General features: G+C 44.5%; 2 protein-coding genes across 5 annotated transcripts in view; one reads left to right on the top strand and one right to left on the bottom strand.

The window, feature by feature from the left end:
* The window catches only part of LOC143300698 (leucine-rich repeat and coiled-coil domain-containing protein 1-like), a 310,494-nt gene that overhangs the window by 261,550 nt on the left and 24,774 nt on the right, over nucleotides 1–24,170 (bottom strand). The window lies entirely within an intron of this gene.
* Nucleotides 13,370–22,985, top strand: LOC143300780 (FMRFamide receptor-like). The gene is made up of 3 exons (XM_076614709.1): nucleotides 13,370–14,457; nucleotides 19,417–19,635; nucleotides 22,383–22,985. Exons 1-3 carry the CDS (start codon nucleotides 14,029–14,031, stop codon nucleotides 22,983–22,985), a joined length of 1,251 nt encoding a protein of 416 aa, XP_076470824.1. The 5' UTR covers nucleotides 13,370–14,028.

The raw sequence follows: 24,170 nt of genomic DNA, 5'->3' as shown, positions 1-24,170 counted from the left end.
GGGTACCGTTGATACCTAGGTGACTTGGCGGCAGTAAACCTGTCTGGATCATGCTGTCTTCTTGACAAAACCGCTTTCTGTCTTGAATCGGAGAAAGAGATGAAAGTTCTTGAGGATAATAGTGTCCTTCACTTCCGCCTTGGAGTGACACCCCAATGCTGAGAGGAGAGTGACCTGCCCAAGGATAATGTCAAGCAGCAGGAACAAACAGCTCTGCCATGAATTGTTTTTCAACTGTTGCGCGTTTCCTGCAATGTTTTAATGATTTTTTTTTTCTGTGTTTTACTGAACGGTGATTCGTTCAGGGTATTCGGTGATTCGTGATTTGTTCAGGGTATTCGGTAGGAATGTGCTTAGGTAACCGTTCGTGAGTCGTGCTGTGTCCGTGGCTTGATAAGAGCCATTGTACCGGCGACTACTTAGTGATGCGCTAGCACTCCGTCCTGAATTTTGTAGCGAAAAGTTGTATTCTTCCTTTCTCTCCTACCTTTTAAACAGTAACATCCCGATGTGGAAATTAATACTTAAACAAAATTTCGACAACCTCAAGTATGTGTGACGGGGCATTTAACACAATTTCTCGACCTCCATTACAGAGACCTGCCACCCGCTAACCGATGTAGTAACCGAGAGGCAGAATAAAATTAATAAGGTCGCTATCCAGTCACATGAGCTCAGAACAAATAGACAAGGTCTCGCTCCCAACCTACCTGGTCTATCTCTCTGGTTGGATTTTTCTCCCTCCTTACCAAGTCCATCTCCGTCCCCTCGCCCAACTGACACTATCATGGTGCTCTCCCACTCCCAACTTGCTGAACCCCTTTAAACAGACCCAGCTGCTCTCCATCCCTCCTCCACCATCCGCCGATTCCATGTACCTCCTCCGACTCCTTCCTTCCATCCCTCACTACCCGCTACCCCCACCTTCACACACACATTATGCCACCCCCTCCCAAATGAGTGATCTGCACCTTTTCATCATTACACAGGACAACGACCGGACTACACCTGCAGCCAAACGGTCCTGCTACTTCCCCTGTCCATTCAGTCTCCCGCTTGACACATGCTGTGCACCACAACCCTGAGTGACACGTCCTCTTGATATGGCTGGAAAAGAAGATCACAGAGGAGAGGGAAATAAGTGGGAGGGGACCGACAGCAAATCTGAACCACACAGCCAGCACGATGGACAGCAAGCGTGTCAATGAGTGACAGGAGCTAGTGGATATCGCTATGGATTGCCTTCAGAATGGCATTTCATTGGATACGGGTTGTCGCCTAAAGCCAATTCACGTCACTATTAGATAGCCATTAAACCACCTGTCAGGAGAGACCCTGCCGTTGACACTGCTGCTGGTGATTAAAGTCACGATGGCGAAATTCGGTTGTGCACGTTCTAATTCAACACATCCAGAATACCGCCCTCTTAGCCCCCTGCTCAGTACACCAACCAATATTTGGTGGCAGAGCCAGACTGAATGTGCGAACCCTACCATATGAAGACCGTCAGGAGCATGCCCCACCATCGAACACTTACTTGAAACAGCACACACTAATCACTCGGACATTGACTGACAGGTGGCATGCACAAGGGAGGGTGGACTGACACAGTGATAGATAGAGATAGAGAGAGGGAGAGAGACAGACAGACAGACATGACTGACAGACATACAGATACAGAGAGACAGACAGACACAGATAGACAAACACATGAACATACACTGATACAGACACAAACAGACACAGACAAAAACAGAGAGAACGTTATCAACTGCTCGCTTTCCTAACTAGCAGAACATACGGAAACCTGTTTCACTGCTCAAGATAACTGCGCCCTGCACTCCTCGACCTCTCCTCCGCCTCCACCATTCCACCACCAACCAATCCTCCACACGTACACACGTGCCCTTCGCGAGGCTGCACGTGCACACACACACACACACACACATATTATGATCGTGACTGAAAGATGTGGGGAGATGACCCACTGATCGACGACCCGTTGATGATCGCTCCGACTGCCTATCAGATGTGTGCCAGATAAAAGCATCAGCAACACGCTTTGATGTGAACCCAGCCCCAGCAGCAACGTGAAACAAAGAGTGGGATGGGACCCCCGTACCGTGTGTGGTACCACATTCCACGAGGCACCAGACAAACGCACACCTCCCCTCTTAGCATCTCGCCTTGCCAATAAACATTCACGATGCACCGCATGACACGATAAGTAAGAGATCTGATTAAAAAAAAAAAAAAAAAAAAAATCGGCAGCCATCTGTCTGTCTGTCTCTGTCTACCTATCTATCCATCTATCTATTTCTCTCCCTGCCTCATATACATAGACACACAGACAGAAACACAGATACAAACACAGACAAAGGCACAGACATACCTAGGCACACACACACACACACACACACACAACCACAACTCCAAGCCACCTCTCAATCGCTTCAAGAGGGAGGCGAGAGAGAGGGAGAGAGAGAGAGAAAGAAAGTGGGGGAGTGGTAGACAGATGAAGAGAGGGGGAGGAAGGGGGATGGGGGAGAGACACAGAGGGTGGGAGGAGAGGGCGAAGGCAGGGTATCTCCCCGTTCATTTCTAATCGCAGCAAGACCGAACACAACAATTCAGGATTCCGTTTTTGAAGATGCGAAGTGTACAATTGCAGCCAAACACATGGCACCTCATTTGGAATGTTACTGCACACATTTCTCAGCAACTTTTCAAAGCCATGGGGAATATCATGCCAAGGTATATTACACAAAACTGCGGACAATGCTCGGGTTTCCTGCAATGGAGTTGTAGAAGTTCTTTCAGAATAGATAGTACCCCCATCTTCTGGAAATTTTGTGCTGGAAATTGCCTCTTTTCTGAAAACCTCCGTAAACGGAGTATGGCTGCCTACGTGGCGGGGTAAAAACGGTCGTACACGTAAAAGCCCATTCGTGTACATACGACTGAACGTGGGAGTTGTAGCCCACGAACGAAGAAGAGGCCTCTTTTCTATCGCTCTATTTGTTTCTGGCTTTTCCCTTTTCTATCTCTCGTCTCTTCCATTTTTATTATCTGCCTAGAGTGTCTATTCGCATTTTTTCCAATAAAGCCTTACCGTTTTGTCTTTTTCTCGACTTGACAAATGGGCTCTCTTGCGATGTATTATTTTTTGTATTTGGTACGTGTGATGTACACGTTGGCAATTTTTAGTTTTGTATACACGTTACAATAATATTTTGTGTATGATGTCAGTCGTGTCCGACTATGACCATCAGAACAGCAGAGGAGGCAACTGCTGTCCCAACTATCTGGGCTAGAATTTGATGATAGTGGAGAATGTCTTGCCCAAGTTACATCCCCACTCTCTCGGCCAAGAGGGTTTTAGGACAGTCGGTGTTGGGATGGGTCCCAAAGGCCAACTAGCCCCCAAGGCTGCAGCATTAAGATCCAGTGCAATCTTGCCTTCTAGTTTGAGAGTCGTAGTCCTTCATAAAAGACTTAGCTGTAAATTTTTATGTATTATGTTTAATTATCCTTATGTTCAATTACGGGTGTGTGTGTGTGTGTGTGTGTGTGTGTGTGTGTGTGTGTGTGTGTGTGTGTGTGTGTGTGTGTGTGTGTGTGTGTGTGTGTGTGTGTGTGTGTGTGTGTGTGTGTTTCAAATCATCTGGCGAATCATTTAGGATGGTCAGCATTAGAGGCGTGTCCAAGGTTTCTGTGCATGAATGTGACTGCTTGAGTCTAATTTTGCTTTTTAAGACCCCACCCCCAACTCCTTCCAGGTTCTATGGTACTTGTAGTTTTTCAGCCCTGATATGACCCTGCGTGGTCTGCTGGGCAATGAACAACAAACAGTTAAATAAAATTTCGGGTTGCGTAAAGTCAGTTCTTGTGTGTGTGTGTGTGTGTGTGTGTGTGTGTGTGTGTGTGTGTGTGTTCACACGCAAGAAAAATGGGGGTATTGGTTTACCTGAGCCGCTCTCCCATTGCCTTTCTCCCTCATATTCTTCCTTTCCCTGCTATCCTATATATTCATCTAATCACACGTTTTGTATCGAATTACCCTGTAAATACTCCCCTGTTAATATTCGTATTACTTGGATGCCATTTTTATTCCATCTCATTTGAGTGTGCCTGTTTTGAGTTTGTTTTTTGTTTGTTAGTTGTGTTTTTTTGTTGTTGTTTTTTCTTCTTCGTTCTTTCTTCAAGTCAATCCAGCTGTTTGTGACTGAAATTCCCGCACTGTTTTAAGTTCTAGTTCATCTGTATTCATATTCTCAACAGACTTTTCTCTCGGGTTAAAAAAAAAAAGAGGAGGGGGGCAGCGGGGACGAATTAGTCTTGGGTAAACCGAAGTAGATGAAAACTCTGCCTCTTAAGACATGAACGTATTGTTTATTATTAAGAAGAAACTTATTCATCAAACCGAATATCTGAATGGATAGTCTCTACCCCCATCCTTTCACGTCTTCCTCCAAGCAAGTTCACAAATTATATCCACTGAACAGCAACATAAAACCAGTCTAACATCCTTGTTCATTATTGCTCACCAAACTAATGCATCCAATAAAACTCTCTCTCTCTCTCTCTCTCTCTCTCTCTCTCTCTCTCCCCCACACCCTCCTATGAACAGTCACTAGACCTGAGGCTTCTTCACTTTAAACTTTCTCGTCAGAACTTATGAGGATCAGATCATAATCATTGTCATGGAAACCAAATCACGGGGCTGTACTCCGCTATTCCTTCCGGAACATCACAGCGTCAAACAGGCCCGTGGGGTGCAGGTTACCTGCAACGTTGGACAAGACGTTTGAGCAACACCTCAACACGCACTCACGAACATGATGTGTCCGGCGTATGGTCACAGTCAAACCCATCTGAACGGCAACACACTCCACCCCGAGTTACAATCAATCGTGACGGTGAAAAATCCCATACTATACTCATAGGAATCGAACCTGCACCCTCTTAGTCGTCTGTTCTCATTTTGACCACTTCACCACGGTGGTTATTATATATCATACGAAATTAAAAGACCCGATTCACACAGAAGACATGATGAGCTCGGATCTCTTTCTCCATCCAGCAAAATTTGGCAGATGCTCAACAGACGGACTGAGGTGGAAGGGGATGGGTGCAATGTTTGTGGTCAGTCTATGGCTTTCCTCCATTGCCCTTACATGTCCAGCTGTGTGGCTCACTTGATCCTCACTTTTACAGTTCAATGAACATGGTCCTCGGAGATGTTTTCCCATTTCTTTGTTTCACTGGCAGTAGAGATCACACCTATTTTGCACACATCTTTGTAGCAGAGGCATTCAAGTCCGTTCGCTCGACACGACACCCAGTCTCGAGTTGGCCACAGAGGATTTTTACTTTTACCAAAAGACCTGCCAAAAGATTCTTTATCTAATATCAGCCAATGAATTTACAAAACAGTTTGGGGGATGCGGGAGGTTTGCATCTTCATCTCACCCACACAACATGCACATCAAATGTAATCCTCAACCCATTACAAGCGGCGAAGCACGGCGGTATCATGATACTGTACCGGAGCCTCATGGATATGCCGGAGGAACCATGCACATACACAGCAGGTGTGCATATCATCATACACTGTCAAGATTGGAGTTGTTAGAGCATAGCATATTATGTAAGCAGAGAGAAAGAGACAGAGAGAGAGAGAGAGAGAGCTTCTATATGTATGTCTGCATCTCTGTGCGTTACATGGTATTTTTGTGTTGTGTTTATGTTTTGCGTTTGTGCGTGCTTTCATCTCCCTCCACCCACCCACCCCCTCCCTCCACACACAAACATACGCACATTTTGACTGTTGTAACCTCCAATTTCAGTTAACCGAAATTCACGACAGTCGTAAACGTTGAATACTGACATTGTCCAACTGTCCTTAAAGATTAAAAAAAAAAAGAAAAAAAAAAAAAGAAAAGAAAAACGCATCACAAACTTAATAATGATGAAAAAAAGTACCAATAAACACGTGAAACTGGAAAATTCTACTTTGTTTATAGATCTTATCATTTAAAACGAAACTGCCGTCATTATATCAGCCTGCCTTTTACCATGATCGACCAGCCTTCCCCGAACCCTTTCCTTTCACCGCTGAGGGAAGTAAGACAATGCCCACATTCACCAGGTAACATACACGTGCCGACTGAAAAAAAAATGCTTTGGTCGTCACGTCATCCACAAATTCCCCCTCCACTCCCCCAACCCCAGTCATCTCCCCCCTTCCCCCCAAAAAAATGGACGGAAAATAAAAAAAGTTCTGGACCTCTGCTGCTGCAGCTAACCACCTACAAACCAAACCGGAGTCCCCTGCTTCCGTTCTGTTCCACAGAATCAATGTGTACAAGAACCTCCACAGGGCTCTGACCAGCCAGATATCCCCCCTCCATTCCCCATTCCCCTCAGGTTAAAAGGAGAATGTCAATATATTGACTGAGCCAAATACCCCCTATTATGCTGAAAGAAGAGCAATAAATATTGACAGTCTGCTCTCCTCTTCGTAGTTCCAGCGTTGCTTCATAGAGTCAGAACAAGCTGCTTTCTCCTCCCCGCTTTTCCTTTCCTCCCCTTGGCGCAACTCGAGAATAACTAAAGAAATGGCGGTGATGAAAATCAAGGCACATACTTGAAAGATTTCCGATTGGAATCATAGTCACCAAACTTCACGCGACACGGATACTCCCCTCCTTTTCCTCCTCAGCCTTAACATCCTACCTCCCGTTGTCACCCCACATCCTTCCGTCTTTCAGGCCTGTCTGCCCAGAACAAACCCCCTTCCTTATTTCTTTCTACCTCCCCCCCTCCCGCCCACACATCTCTCTCTCTCTCTCTCTCTCTCTCTCTCAATTAAGCGACTGAAATATACAAGTTATGTTCCTTCACTGTTCACATGTAACATCAAATACCAATACAACTATGGACGTTTCTGGATTGGTAGCTCGAGAGAGACGGAGACGGAGAGAGAGAGAGAGAGAGAGAGAGAGAGAGAGAGAGTGTGTGTGTGTGTGTGTGTGTGTGTGTGTGTGTGTGTGTGTGTGTGTGTGTGTGTGTGTGCGGGTGCGTGCGCGCAGTTACTATGATCATTATTCAAGACATCCCACTGTAGTTGAAATAATCCGGGCTCTTTTATCCCGGTTTCAATAAGAATTAAAAAAAACTGCATGTAATAAAAACGTAGTGAAGCATAACGAAGAACAAAATAAATAAATAAACACGCGTATATCCAACATGCAATAAAGTATATCAGAGGAAAAAATCAAAGAACACATGGAAATACCTGAACATAAAATGCCATTAAAAAGAGGCGGGGGGAAAAACAAACGCTCACCACCACCACTGATCAAAGATTGTTTCTGCAGGTACGATGCCTAGCTTTAGTCCAGCACATTACTTTTTCCTCATCTTCAATACTCTCACCCACGCCCACACTCCATCATCGGCATCAGTGAAATCGATAAGGATCAACATCTCTGTGCGAGAGCTTTTTCAATCCCAGAGTAAACGGTTACAAGTTTTGTTTTACAAGTAGGGGATGGGGGAGGGGCGACATATGTAGGTAGGAGGGAGGAGATAAAATGATATGAGAGGAACTGCATGGAAAGAGAAAAAGAGAGAAGAGAGATCGGATGGAAGGGAGAGGGAGGGAGGAAGAGAGACAAAGAAGGGGGTGGTAGTGATGAAAGGAGAAGGTTGGGAGAGAAATCAGAAGAAAACAAGGCTGGGGACGAGGAATGAAGGGACAGACAGGGAGTGGCAGGGAGGGCGAGATATGGGGAGGATAAGAGGGAAATGGGGGAGAAGGTGGTGGTGGTGTGTGTGTGGGGGGGAGGGGTGAAGATGAGAAGGGAACATGCGAGTGCGCGTTCGTGCACGCGTTCGCCCTAGCATGTGTGCGCACGCGCACGCGCACGCACACGCACGCTGTCATCAAACCACCCATATGCAATCGTATGCATTTCCTAATATCCACGCCAAGCCCCCCGGCTCAGACAATGTAATTTCAAAGACAGACTCACGAATGATTTTTCGCTTCCGCGACGAGCCATCTGTCTTGTTGTGCGCTACCCCTGACATACATATTCCACACGACCAGGAAGAGGCGCAGTGGGGAGTGTAGGAGCTGGGGTCGGACTGGGGAGAGAAGAGGGGAATGTGGGTAGCTTGGGGCGGGGGAGGGGAGGGAGGAGTTGCTGGAGTTCCATTACACGGTTTTTGTCCCTTGATCTTTCCCACATTCAATCTGCAGGTGGTTTGCCCCGGTGTAAAATAACAAGGCTGTTGTATTGGAATTAAATTGCTAATTAATGCTTTGTGAAATCGGACAAAAGAATGCCTCAACCATTTTCAACGGGAATGAAGATTGGAATGTCGACGATGACGACAACGACGACTACAACGATGATGATGATGGCGCTGGTGCTTTTGGTGATGGAAATAGGATTAATGGTAAAGCTGCTGGGAATAATGGAGGAAAAACCAGAGACTGGCGGAGGCCACAATGACAACGATGATGGTGATGACGACGATGGTAATGATGAAAAGCGGGTTGCTTGGAATAAAAGAGGGTGTATGCGTGAACACTAACGTTGACCATGATCGTGATGATGATGATGACGATGAAGACTACAACAACGGCGATGAAGAGATGATGATGGATTATGACATGGCAGTGGTAGATGGTGATAACGAAGGTAAGGATAAGGAAGGAGAGTGGAGTAATCCACAGAAGGAAACACACAATAGATAAAGAATCATTTGTGGTGATGATTTGTTTTGGGGGGTGGGGTGAGGGTGGGGGGAACGGGGGGTGGGGAGGTGGCGCGTCAGTCAAATGATATATTTGGATTTTTTTCCCCCAGTGTTTGTGTGAATGTCTGCCACCTCATCGCACATGATCTGGACAGTGTTTTCCAGAACGCACGTGTTTTTTTCTTCTCTCGCTCCACTGACAAACTAGACTGGGTTTTTTTCCCATTCAGCCCCGAGTTTGTTGTTGTTTTTCTGTTGAGGTCCGTTTTTGTGTGTGTGTGTGTGTTTTGTGTGTGTGTGTGTGTTTTTTTGTGTGTGTGTTTTTGTTTTGTTTTGTTTTGTTTTTACTTCAACGTCAGAAACTATCACGAGAGCATGTTGGCGTCCTTTGTGTTCTTTTCCTGTGTTCGGTGATTTTTTTTCCATCCAATAAGATGGGTGACTGGATGTCGTCGTCGTTGCCATTATCATTATCATCGGCGTCGTTATTGTCATGGAGACATATCACCCAAATATCTCCTACTTCCAAAATCTGAGTCCACACACTAGCGCATTCGATCAATATTCTGCATCAGCAACGTTCGACTCATTTGATACCGTAACAATGGACATTTCCCAAAGAATCAAAACAAAGAAGTAGTTTTCTTTTGGTTCAAAACATCAATATTTGAAGAATAACTATATTTCACAAGGGTTCTTTGCAGTCCTATTGGCAATACATATTTTCAACTTGCTCTAAAGTCTACAGTGTGTATGCAATATCACTTGGATTCTTTCGAAATTATCACATAATTCTTGCCTACAAACCAAACGCCCATGGGGGAAAAACTAGCTAGCTAGCTTGCATACGAAGACGACGGGAAAACCCCCAGAAAACCGGTGTCGCAAGAAATGGGAAGTAACGAACCAGTGGCCAAGAGATGACCCAGTAACACACAAGACCCACTCCACACGCAATCTCCTCCTTGCCCTTCGGATTACAAGCAGTCAACAGCTCTCCTCACTCCATACATGCAGCTTGGCTGAAAGATCTTGTTCCATCAGCTGCAACATATTCCTCATTTCCCAGAAATTCATAGCCTCGGGAGGAATACGCAGGAGAGCCTGCGCAGCAAGGACAATGTTTTATCTTAACACGTGGTTGGTTCCAAAACCGCTGGACTGTGCGTCCAGAGCTCCTCCCCGCGTTGTGTTGCCGTGGTCTTTCGCTTTGCAGTTCTCTGAAATGGATATTGCTGGAATAGACAAGCGAGGAATGTTTATCCTCCGTCCTGGCCACTCTGCTGTTTCCATGAATAAATAAATGAGATAAGAAAGAAAAAAAAAGCGAAACAAAGACGTAAGGGGAAAGAAAGAAAGTAAAACAGACAGACAGACAGAAATTGAAAAGAAAATCTTTGCACAAATTTGTTTTAACCTTTCCTTCTGGAAACTTCGCACAAGGAAAAGAAAAAAAAAAGGTAAAGTAAACGAAGGACTGAGTTCTGAAAAGGGAACCAGAGGAATGGAGAGGAACGAAGGAGGGAAGAAAGGAAATACAGGCGAAAAGTTATGAGAACTCAGCATGTTTTGATAGGGTTAAAATCGACCAGCCACACAACCTTATGACCAGACTCAAGTCCGTCACGGAAGTCCCCTCTCTCAGCGTGTTGACGCAACGTGCCAGAAAAAATAGTCCGCTGATTCTCTGCCCCGAATCCGTATTTCATCTTCACAGCACAGTCGTCGTCCCTGGACTTCACCTTCCGACCGCCCACGTAGCAATTCAAACCATCGTGGATTCCTGCATGTATGACCACACGGATAAGTCATTATGGACCAAGTTCGGAGTGTTAGCCACTTGAGAAGCGTGAACGCGAACCGATCTTCCCCCCCCCCCCCCCCCCCCCCCCAATGCATGGTTCTGTTGTCTTATGGGCCTGCTTCCTAATCACCCAATCTTTTGTTTACTTTATTTTGGGTAGGTAGACCTTATTGCCAACGATCCAGTCTCGTTGTAACAGAAACAGTTCGTCTACTCCTTCTTTTCAACGTTTTATCAACAGTTGAAATAGCAGGGGTGCCTGAAGGTAAATGCAAACGGGCAAGTCTATTTGCGAACGATGGGTTTGGGTATAATTATGTGAACAATTAAAACAGAAGGAGGTCTTGAACTCATTAGACATAACGTGTTACTGGAACATCGCACCAGACTGTTGTATTGTTGGTTTTGATCATACATGAACACATTACACACAAACATGCATTTGAACACCCACACGCACACCGCATACCAAAACACCATTTGGAGAGCGCTCGTTTAAGCATGCAACATCGTTCGCAAATAAGACTCACGTGAAAATACTCTATGGTCTAATTGCAAGTGACACTAATTTGGAGATTACTGTCAAAACTGACGTTCCGATCTGTCACCAACATGCTTTCTTAAATCCTCTAACACTGGTAATTCATTCAACAAATCCAGTGAAATCCGTAATTTCAGCTATGTCAAAGTCCCACAACAGGCGAATGACGAGTTTTGCTTGCTTCCCTTAATTCAAGAATTGTGTGAGTACGTTTGTGAAATCGGTCGGCAGTGGTGCGCGAAGAAAAGAAAGAGCAAGAAAACAGCCAGAAATAGCTGACGTTCGAATGGTTCTTGGAAATAAATATTCATTAAGGTGAAATGTGCGAGGTGAGAACGCTTCGAAAGGCAAATTAATGTGATGATCAGATCAGACAATAATGATGATGGTGGTGGTGGTGGTGGTGGTGAAGATGATGATGATGATGATGATGTTGAAGAAGAAGAAGAAGAAGATGATGATGATGATGACGACGATGATGATGACCTGATGACAGTAAATAATGGTAAGCTATTATTGCTCGCCTTCACTGGTTGAATCAGGAGATTATATCATGGTGATATGCAACAAGTAATTGTTTAGCTTCTGTTTGCAACAAACAGAATGAAGACGGCGATGAAGACATCAATGAAGTTATGATGATCATGATCAAGACTATGAGATAGCTTCACTGTCACTGTAGACATGATGATGATTATGACGGCGACGACGACGATAATGATAACGATAGTTTTTCAGCCATTTCATTTACACGAAGAAGATTACTTTCATCCTCACTGAATCACAAACTTGATGGTTATATTTTTTTCATTAGTAAATGGCGCCCGCGATTTTCTTTAAAACCTTTACACGAGATTGGATTCCGCTTCAGTTGTGAAGCAGATCAGCAATTAATTAAAACAGGCCCATCATCCCGACCCCTCCCCACCTGCATTCTGTCTGTCTGTCTGTCTGAATATCTCTGTCTGTCTGTCTCTGCCTCTCCCATGTACGTGAGAAAGACATAAAAGACAGAGACAAAGACAAGGCGGAGAGAGAGAGAGAAAGAGACAGAGAGAGAAAAACAGAGACAGACAGACAGACGGAAACAGAGGGACGAAGAAAGACAGAGGCAGAGGGTTAAAAGAGACAAAGAGTAATACAGAATGGTGGAGGGAGTAGCAACAGAAAATCAATGAGCGTTCGGTAAGAAAAGATATAATATTACAACAAATTTAAAGTCCTTCATCTGAACTGTCTTTCAACGATTTTTTTTTTTTTTTTTTTTTTTTTTTTTTTGTCTTTCTGTCTTCTCTTACACCTGACTGGTCTTGTCTTTCTGTTGTCTGCCACTAATTTTCTGCCTGAACGATCCTTCCATTTTGTCTTTGTCTTTTCCCTCCTTAGAAAACCCGGATACTACATGTTTTTGCTTTCCAGGGCTTGATAATAACGCGCTTTTGCTCTGTTGTCTTTTGGGGGGACCCAACATCCTTGCGTTGCCTGTTGGTGATTTACAGCTGTGCATGTTAATATTTATCAACTATGCATGTTTGTTTGATCGTGTTTATGTTTCTTTTGAAGTAATAGGGCGAGAATGATGAAATATTCGAGACCAGAGGCATATTTAAGTGTTGTTTTGTTTTTGTTTTGTTTTTTGTTGTTGTTGTTTTTTGTTTGTTTGTTTTGTTTTGTTTTTGTTTTTTTGTTTTTTGGGTTTGACGCGGTTTGGTTGATATATTGTTACAGTCTGTTTGTTTAGTTTTCTTTTTTTTAAGAGGGTCCGTTGTGTTAGTGGAATGGTTTAAACCCTGTTTCAGCCTTAATTATTATGCTCTTGTGCTTTAAGGCAAAAATAAATGCGAACAAACACCACCGTTTGCTTTTCCTTTACAGGTTCCTCTGTGGATACCTGGACCCAAAGACCCTGTAGCTCACCATACGACCCTCCTGTCTGTGCTGACCTACTGGGGGTATATCATGTGCTAAGCTCTAAGACCCTATACTGACTGCTGAGTGCCTCGTAAGACACAACTCTGGTGATGTGACGAACCCCTGGGCTCATCGAGACACACTTTTCCCCCACAAAGCTGGAGATATGTGTATGGAGCTGAGCTGTATCCTTCTGTGATAACATGTGGACCTTATTTCAGAAAAACAACAACAACAACAACAAAAGAAGAAGAAGAGTAAGACGAAAAAGAAATGGGAAAGAAATGCTAAAGTCGCCAAACACATATCTATCTCCACGATATCGATATGATTTTGCCAGTTATTAGTAAAGATGTATTGGAAAAAAGGAATAAAGAAGATAAAACAAAAAGACGGGAAACAAATAAAATGTAAAGTATTGATAAACGCCTGGTTAGCTGAAAGCACGAGAAACGGACGCAGAGAGAAAGTCTCCCATAGCGAACGGAAACTGGTCTAAGCCGAGATTAGACAAGACTTTGCCGTGTAACCATGGCGACACGGCTGGCGGTCTCATGCAGTACATCCAACGTCCTTGGCCGAGCTGGCAGGTCCGGAAAGCGTGCGGGATGGTGGAGAGATTTGGGGGCGGCCGCTCAAGGCTGGGGCCCACTCTTGCACGATCCTCACTTCCCCCAACCCACCAGATTCATGATCAGCAGCGGATCAATGAAGACCCAGTGAAGAACTGAATCGGTTACTGGAGCTTGTCTCCTCTCCTGCGTATCGTAAGTGATCGTCTCCTTTGTGTGTTACATTTTAGGTTCCTGTGATCGACGCTTGTCTACGACAGTGTGAAGATAGAAGAACCAAAATGCATGAAAGGTATTGACACAAAGGTGGAAACTGTGTGTAATCACTTTTACCGAGTCCTTTACAGAATCAGTTTAAAGTATACAACTGGTCTACAGCCTCGCATCGTCAAACTCTTCCCCAGAGACAAACCACCCAGCCGAACACCATGCGGTGGACAGAAAACTTCACCTATATCTTGGGAGTGACGGCTCCCTACGCAGACAAAAAACCTCCCCTGGGTCCCCACCACGACAGCATGGCCCAAGAAGGAGCAGAGCGTGTCTTCAATGACAGCGGGCTGAGCCTGAACGAGGGTAATCAGCCTCTGGCAACGCCTCACCTCCTGTACTGGTACTACATCAACGGTCTGGCCGGCACGGCCATCGCCCTGTTCGGGCTGGTGGGAAACACAGCGTCCATCCTCATCTTGACCCACCGCACCATGAGGAACTCCACCTCCATCCTCCTCATCTTCATGGCCATCTTTGACAACCTCTTCCTGCTGCTAAACCTGCTGCTGCAGACTTTCCCCTTCATCTTCGTCGCCCACGACATCTGCCCGGAGTACATCCATGTGCGGCAGTTCCTCTTCAAGGTGAGTGGCAGGGAGGGAGGCTTGTGTGGGTGTGGGTGTGGGTATGGGTGTGGATGTACCAGGCGTATGAGAAGTTCAGTTCAGTTCAGTTACTCAAGGAGGCATCACTGCGTTCGGACAAGTCCAAATACGTATAGCCGTGGTCCTGAGTGGAATTATTATATAAAGGGGACGGTACAAAAGAATTACTGATTTACTGTATTAAAGGATAGAAAACATCCACGCGCAGGCCCAGGGACATATAGATGGCCTGTCACAAAAAGTTTTTTCTATTTTTTTTTAATTTACAATAGTTATAAGAAGATAAGAAGAAGAGAATAAAGAGATAAGACAGTGCAGCGATATGGCGATGACGCTGGCCATTGCAGCAACACACACTCTGTTACGACACAGAAAAGAGAGAGAGAGAGAGAGCAGGCTCTAGCCAGTGACTGATCAGGTGGAAAGTGATCAGTCATCACCTGCTGTGGCTATTTGTGCAAGTTAAGCGAACTGCAATGACGCCCGCGTGTGCTGCGAAGCAAACTGGACCTATGGCGCTAAATATTTGGGTAATATGTGTTTGTTACAAGGTGTTCAGTGATGTATTTCTATTTGATTCCTGAATCGATTTACGTCGGATTGGTCACAAAAGAAACAGCTCAATACCTACTTTCTAATGAATATAAAATGAAGTGCTGATTAATTAAGATGAATTTATAATTAATTTAAGTCACCTGAAATGGGTCAGTTTTAGTGAGCTTGTCGCTGAAGAATACAAACTGCGTTAAATCAGTTTAATGCAGACAAACAGAAATGGTATATATTTTAAAATGGAATTGCAACAATTCTGCCAGTATATACTACTTGTAGTTTACTGATCCGACAAAAGAGATATTTAATTCAATACGGTGTGTCAGAAACACAGTTTTCACCTCAGCCAAAGCCGTCAAGCAAAGTATTGACAATGAAAATCGGCTTTGTATCTCCAAAATACCTGGTCTATTCTCATCCAAACACTATAATGGTGTGGTTTTAGTTTCCAACAGCAGTCACATACAGAATTGTTACTGTAGCATTATGTGTGACGAGAAAGACAAAATGACGTAAGCTTAGCGTCAGTTGAAATCTTTACACTGACGAACGATCAAACTAAAATCAAGTATGCTTCTAACTGACTAAAGTGCGTGTGTGTAAGCACAACAAATATAATATTGCAGCGAAGGATACAGAGACTTGATTTAATAAATGGTTGGAGCTTTTGTCTAAAAGGGGATTTGCATTCAAATTTGGAATGGCGTCGTGCCATATTCTGAGTCATTGAAAACCGGCGCGTTATACGAAAATGGCGTCTGCTATTCAGGTGGTGCGTGAAACAATTACTGAAGCCAGCTGAGTGCTTGGCTACATACGCTACATCAGATCTGCTAAGCTGGTGCCTGACCAGCAGTGTAACCCAACGCACTTAGTCAGGCCTTGGAAGTGAAGGTAGTTGTGGAATGCTCCTTGCCATGTAGACACTGCAGAATAGGTATGCATTGTACGCAGCAATTCAGTTTTATCTCACTCTCTTTCTCTCCCTCACAATGTGTGTGTGCGTGAGTGGGGGTGCGTGGGTGTGTGTGATCTTTTTAGTTTATCAGGCTGCTCTCTCTCTGTCTCTCCCTTCCCTCCCTACCCCCTAAAACACACACACACACACACACACACACACAAACACAGAGACAGATGAAGGAAAAGAGGAAGAAAGAGACAGAGAGAAGTGACAGAGACAAAGAGACAAACCTGCATTCAGATCCTAACCAGCGATTCTCTATTGTCTTCAGATCCTAACCAGCGATTCTCTATTGTCTTAATGGCGGTCAGCACTAATCCGGCTATGAAGCTGTTAAGTCACTTCCTGGTCTGGTTCAAGCCTTTGAAAGTCTTCCAGCCATACCTTACAAAAGGTGTCAAATCTGCATTTTTCCAAACCCGAAATTTCTTCTGAGCTCACTAATACTTGTTAAAGTTGATAAAAACAAAGTTCACCACAGTGCGACTGCGACACTGCACGTGCTCATGTAAACGTCCAACTTTTGTCTCGGTGTCAGGATTCTGGTATATACTTGTTCTACATTTTTTCTAGGAAACGATGGCAGATGGCAAACTCACTGATAGTTCCTCAAGATCTTAAATAAATTCAATCGAATTATGAGAAAAGCGTTGGTATAATGCCAGCTATTCAATACCAAGATAAGTCTTTCAGGCTATTTCTAAGCGGGGACTCGCCCAGCCATGTTTCATTGCGATCTATCCTGAATAAACAGTGAAACAAAACTGCCCACTTCAAGGTTCAATCCTGCATTCTTCAAAACGTGAAGGTTACAACTCGAAAAGACAACCTTAGGGCAAAATACCACTTCCTTTGAGCAATGGTTGGTACTTCGACATTTCTATCTGGCTGCAAGACCTTAAGTAAGCAAAACCTTAGCTCCAAATTTGCCTAAAACTGAGAAAACATAAAACAAGTCGGCCAGAGTGACGAAAATGTTTCCTTAACTGGGTAAGAAATGGGTGTGCATAACGTTCACGCTACATACTACCCCTCGTGAAGAGGTAAAGTGAAAAGAGAGAAGTCACAAGGCCTTCAAGCCTCACGTGTTTTCTCTTCCCTCCACTTTTCCCCATGGCCACTTCTTCCTTTCTTTTTTCTGTTCTTTTTCCGTTTCCCTTCCTTCTTTTCTTTTCCTTTCAGTGTTTCTCATTTCTTGGGCAGCTTGCTGTAAGCAGGATATCCCATCTCATTTCTGTCCAGCTGAAGACACAGCCTGTGGTGAGGACTGCATCTAAATTGTCCTTTTCTCGTCTCTCCCGTCTCAGCGTTGAATGAGTTTTTGGGCAGCTGAGAAGTAATTATAAGCAGTCGACTCATTTCTTTTTTTTATCCTGATGGAGGTCTCAAACAATGAACCCGTTTATCAATCCTACCCTTACCTAGCCTTTTCCCTACATGAAAACATTGAAACGAACGACTCGTCCTCCACTGTAATCTGGGACAAGACCCCCCCACCCCCTTTCCCTTCTGTCTTGTACCACTCCTCCTCGAACACAGCAAGAGACCTCAGTCCACAAATACGCCGGGATGCTGTCGGTGACAGCGGCGTGATTAACTGGGCCTCAGTGACACGGGATCTCGTGGCCAGAAGCCATTGTGGAGGTCCAGCAGCCAAGCGATTGTCAACACGCAGTCAATTGAAAAACGCCCGCGGTTTTTTGTTGTTGTTTTTTCTTGAGGGGGGGGGGGGGGGGGGTCTTTTTCGTTTGTTTGTTGTTGGGTTTTTTTTTCTAACAAAAATAATGCACTGAGTTGTGCTTATCCTCAGTCACTGTCGTCTTTCTGTACCCAAACATTCCTATTGACACTATGCTGTTTTCACCGGACATCCTGAGAGGGAATAGAGGAGGTTCTGTGGGACACACAAACACACACACACACACACACACACACACACACAGAGAGAAACAGACAGCGGGTGTATTTCTGCCCCAAAAAGTCAATGACGTATGTGAGGGATGATTGACAGGCAAGTAATGTGCAGAATGGGAAAACGTTTTAGTCCAAGACTAGAACTCAGGAATGAAACACAATCAGCAGATGGGCTAACGTCGTACAAAATTCTAAGTACAACACCTGCAAATGGGAGAGAGAAAAGGATACACAAAAAGATGAATAAAACAACGAAACAGACAAACAAAAATGAGGGGAGAAACTGAACAGAAAGCAGTCTGTCTGGCTGTCAGTGTATATCATCCCTAATGAGACCATGACTTTCTTGGATAAATCTCCCTTGTCGATATGCCCAACCACTCACTCCCTTCTCCCTCTTTTTCCCTCTCCAGCTGTCTTGTGAGAAGACCACCGTCTGTGCTTCCGATGACAGCGCTGGGATACAGAACGGTAACACCGGCGGTGAATGAGTCAGTTGTGTGCAGAATTCTTTCCACAAAGAACCCGCAGGCATTTTTCAGTTGACTGCCGTGTTGATAACTGCTTGGCTGGACCTCCACAGTGACTTCTGGCCATGAGACCCCGTGTCACTGAGGTCCAGTTAATCACGCCATTGTCAGCGGCAGCATCCCGACATAATTGTGGATTGGGGCATCTTCTTGTGTTTGAGGAGGAGCGGTACAGAAGGGAAAGAAGAGGTATTTTTCTCCCACACGATAGTGGGTGGTGGGTTTGGCCACTGTTTCAGACTGGGTAGAGGCCACTGAGACCGAGGATGGAGGACAGTGCTCAAGACCAACATGATTCATCGAGAACAGTAAGAAAGAAAACAATACAAAGAGAAAAAAAAAACCTTTCCCATTTAAAACTTGCATTTCGCAACTGGCTATATAAAAAAAAAGAAAGAAAAAAAAAGAAAAGAAAAAGGCGAGGAACAGGAGAAGGGAGAAAAGAAACAGAATGACACACATAGCATCAAAAATAAAAAGCAAAAACAAGGAATAAGAAAGAAATGTGTTTAAATTATACGTTTCCGACATCAATGCCCACTCACACATCTGAAAAAATAAATAGATGTGTGAGTGAAAGAAGAACAAATGGTGCACAATGATCTGCTGGAGAACGATCTCTCAACATAATTGATTTGCTGTCCGATACCGTTCTGGATGATCCCATAGAGGAGGATTTCCCCCAAAAGGAAGATCATTCTTCCTGGGAAAGACAGGGACAGACAAGCCAGACGGAGACAGAGACAGAGGAACAGAGAAACAGAGACTGAGAGAAAGACACAGGTGAGATGTAACAACCACGAAGATTTTGATAATTTCCTGACACATCAGCAGACTTTCAACGAACACATGATCATTTCTTGTTTTCTCAGTTACACATATATTTTTCTTTCTATTTGCACATATGTGAAAAAAATTTCTTCGACGACCCATGAGCGAAATTTCTACACAGTTCCGTCCCTGACTGGATTACATGTGCAGAATTTCTACGCAGTGGTACACATGGCTCACACGGCCACCATCTACATGACTATGCTGGTCACTGTGGAGCGAGCCATGGTCGTCATGCGGCCCCTCAGGGCGAAGTACATCTGCACCCGACGGCGTGCGGTGCTCGTGTCCTTGGCCGTGTTGCTGTGGGCGGTGGTCTACAACATCCCGCGCTGCTTGGTGTACGGGACGCAAATCGTCAGCGTGCAGGTGAGCGTCATTGAGTCAGTGTGTGGGTGAGTGAGTTTGTAGAACGTGAGGTGGGTGAGGGAGTTTGTAGAACGTGTGTACTGGTGCCTCAGTGAGTGTGTTGTTTCTGCAAGATGTATGTTGTGTATAGCCAATCCAATCACAGAGGCCAACTCATAACAAAAAAGAAAGTTTGAAATGTAATCATCCAATAGAAACAAAAAACATGGGGTAAAAACACAAAAATAATCCGTTCAACGAAAAATATACTCGGAAAAAGCCGTAAGAAAACAATAAACTTATGAACCAAAAATGCAATTTCGAAATCACGTCTTCCTCGATCATTCTGATAAAAAGAAAATAAAAACTTCCCTTGGGAAACAGGAAATTTTGTGTGGTCGATCACCCTGAAAACAATAAAAGAAAGGCTCATTCTTCAGTCCATGATTTGGCTCGGCTGGTGACCACGAATGTGTGTGCGTATTTGCTTGCCTAGAGTTTAACCGCTCTTTTCCACAATAAATTATACGTCACTCGGGTTAAGTGTTTCGGAACGGGGGTCGAGTGGGGAAGATAACACAAACAATGTGGATTTCCATAATAATGAGATTTAAAAAATAAAAAGGAAATATCTCCAGCTGTCAACACTTGGGGAGGCAAAATCAATTATCTCAAATCATCCCACTTCTCTCTCTCTCTCTCGCTCTCTCAATAATATATCCCTCTCCCCCACCCTCGCTCTCTCCCTTTCTTCCCTTATCCCCATCTCACCCTTTCTCCCGTATGTGTGTATGTGCATGGATGAGGCGCGCAACTATGTGGAATGGATGCTCTCTCTCTCTCTCTCTCTCTGTCCTCCTCCTCCTCTCCCCCAACCAATTACAGTACTTCTAAAGATATAAACTGTTATCTTACTACGTTCTTCGACATCAAAACACGGTCTGTTCGACTCACCCTTCCTCTCTCCACCCAATTACTATCCCTCTACAAGTTATAAACTGTTATCGTTCTCCATTCTTGACCATCAAAGCACAGTCTGCAAGACTCTATATGCATGCATGCGTGCGTGCTTCCGCCTGTGTGTGTGTGTGTGTGTGTGTGTGTGTGTGACTGACTACCAACTAGCAAGTCATACGTTCGAACCCTACCAGCGCCACGGATATCAGTCCGGGATTTTTCGGCTTTGATCGGCTCAATTAGTGAGTTAACTGTGGTGTTGACTCACATGGGAAGGCAGGGACACACGCTCGGGTGCTTCCTACTTGCTTAAATTTCATTACCAATATCGCAGGTGCTTATACCTCACGGATCTGGTTGACGCCGAGAGAGAGGTTGTGTGAGATGAGGAACAGAGTGCAGCATTGTTAATCACACACGCATTAAAAAAAATCTTGTTGATATCATCATTATCGGTAATATCGTTTATAAACAGCATGACTACGAAACAAAGTACTGACATCAGTCAGAATGATAGAAAGATATATAAATTCTGAAATAAGAAAGGATAATATATGAGTACGAAGAGGACGAAGAAGAAGAACAATAACAACAACAAGACACGGGAGAAGGAGGGGGAGAAAAGAAGGAAGAAGAGAAGAAAAAGGAGGAAAAGATGTCAGCAACATTTGGCTCACTGGCCTAACAGGATGAAGGAGGATGAAGGGATTCTGAGAGTGGTCCATTCAAGACCATCAGCATCATGCTTTATCTCCCCTACGTCAGTGCAAATATCCTCATTGCACACATGAACACACTAGTGACTAATCAGCCAGAATCACTCCTTCCCCGCTTTCTCTTCCTCACACACACACACACACACAACGTTCCTAGCCAGTTTCAACTGCTTCCAGTTGTGCGGGTGTATAACATAAACAAGGAATTTGCGTATTAGCCGTTTTCTGTTGTTGTTGTTGTTTTAATAAAAAGAAATGGGCTGGAAAAAATATATGACCCGGAGAAAAGAAGAAAAACGAACCCTTCAAAGTCAAAAGAAAGAAAAAAGAAAAAAAACAAAAACAAAAGAACAACACGGTAACAACATATCGGAGATTTTTCAACTGAAGTTTTATCTCTCCCTTGCTTCTTATTTGCTGGTTTATTTTGTTCTTGTCTTTATTCGACGAAGCCACACGCGGAAAGTGCTGGAACAGATGTGAACACGGCTTCCATTTCGTGACCTCACAAGAAAACTTAGAATGACACTTCAAGGACCCGTCAACTTCCATTTTCTTGAAAGCCCCTAAACCAGTTTTAAATACAGTGGTTTTTATTCCACGGCAGGCATGATTTTTATGTGAATTTGGACGTAATCAAGTCAGGGAGGTGGCAGAAATGACAAACATGACTACTGTATACTTACCTTGCATCATTTCGTCACTGAAACGATAGTCTGACAGTTTTGTAAAAGACATTTTCCTTGGTTCCGTATTCTCATAGACGGTAAGCAGATGGATTCACGTTACTTATCTCAGTCTGTATGAGGTTGTCCGTACACGGGCTCTGAAACGAGGTTCAGAAATTGTGGCCTCAACAGCATTTTATGTCCTTTCATTAATGTGTTGAAAAAAAAAGATGTTTAAAACGTTTCCTTCTGCTTTCTGAGAAGTAAGCAGTCAAAAACCAGTCGTATTATTGTTGTCGATGTTGTTGTTGTTGTCTATTTCTGACTTTCGATATTCCATAATGTTTTATTGCACACACGAACACACACACACACACACACACAGATGCTGACAACTCACTTTCACAATCTGACCTTTATGACCCAGGTGGACGCGGCCTCCAACGAAACGCTGACGGAGCTGCTAGTGGACAAGACGGACTTTGCCCACAGTACCTTCTACAACCGCTACTACCTCGTCTACTTCAACAGCCTGGTGCACTTCGTCTTCCCCTTCCTCGTCATCCTCGTCCTCAACGCCATGATCATCACCAGACTGGTCCGCCGCCGGCGGAACCTGTCGCGCACCCAGCGCAGCGGACTGCAGGTGGAGAGCGAGTCCAAGCTGACCGTCATGATCCTCTCCCTCACCGTCGTCTTCTGCGTCTGCCAGGTGTTCGCCGCCGTGGAGCTCATCATCGTTCAGCTGGAGAAGGACTACTCCCAGAGGCTGGGCCACTGCTCCAGGGCCTGCGAGGGCTTCAGCGCCTTCGCCGAGACCATGACCATCGTCAACTCCGCCACCAACTTCCTACTCTACAGCATATTCGGGGAGAAGTTTCGGCGCGCCTGCGTGCGCTACATATGTCCGCTCGGGAAGAGCCGGCAGACGAACGGTGTGACGGTGCAGCGGACCTCCCACTCTGTGCTGACCAGCAGTTACCGGGGGGAGACCTTCCAGCTCCGGCACACTGAGTCCTTGGAAAGCTAAAGGCTTTTCCTTTCCTTCTCCCCACCCCCACACACACACCTCACCACCCACGCCCCCTCCCAAACTCGAACCACAAGACTGGCGGCACTGCTCTTACTTCACCTCATTTCCAGTGAATTGCAGCTCCCTGCTGAGCATGTTAAAAAACCACCTGTATTTCATGCCATATGTGACAAACGGAAACACTGTGGGTTTATTTTCACGGACCTATCATGACAGCACTGTTGAACCATTCTTGTACCAGGCTTAGGTTAATCTTTCCACACACTTTTCCCAAGGCTGGTTCTTATTGATCGTCTAGACACATTAAAGTTTTCATTTGAATGTTTTTTCCATATCTTATACAAGTCCGCTTTACAAACCCTTAAGTGCACCATGTATTATGTCACTGTTAAGTGTGTTTCATCGATTGCTTCCCGTCAGAATACTTCTGATTGTTGTGCCACCATAAGACCATGGGGATATAATTATGACTAAAACAAGAAACAATGGACAGTTCATTCGTTTTTAAACCATGCAACCACATACAATTTTAAGCCAACGCCGATCAGCACTACCGATCAATCAGACGTACAGAAAACAAGCCCAGAAACTTGCTCACGTGAAAAAAAAAAAAAAAAAGAAAAAGAAAAAAAACTGAAACCCGTTTCTAAGTCTGCCCCTCTATTTATTTCCATGGATGCAAGCTCAGGAAAGCGCTGAACAGTGTTGGTTTGACATTGCGCGCTTTTGTCTCACTTTCCTGCACGAAAAACAGTCACTGTGCTTCTTAACTGTTTAATGTTCAACACACCTCTTGCCTCTTTTAACATTAATTTTCGTTTCACACACACCGTCTCCCCCCTGCCTCACCCTTAAACACACTGGCAGTTTTCGACACAAAGCACTGTGTGATCACAGAATAACCTCAAAGACCATTGCTTTATTGGTCTGTTTATCTCTCTCTTCTTTCTTTGTGTATTTGATTTTCTTTCTTTCTTTTTCTTTTTATTTTTTATATACATGTGGATGCGATCACAGTTAAAACGCTCGAGTAAACCCCTGTGATACAATTCCCGCAGAAAGATTTGATTCTCCACTTCACAGTTACTCTGTGCTCCGTGTTGAGAAAACAGACTTTTAAAGTTGTTCATGAACCTAACCACGATCTTCCCATTTGTCTCGTCACGAGGGCATTTTTCGTGA

Source organism: Babylonia areolata, chromosome 26 (assembly GCF_041734735.1).
Source record: "Babylonia areolata isolate BAREFJ2019XMU chromosome 26, ASM4173473v1, whole genome shotgun sequence".
Taxonomy (NCBI): domain Eukaryota; kingdom Metazoa; phylum Mollusca; class Gastropoda; order Neogastropoda; family Buccinidae; genus Babylonia; species Babylonia areolata.
This window is presented reverse-complemented; position numbering and strand designations above follow the sequence as displayed.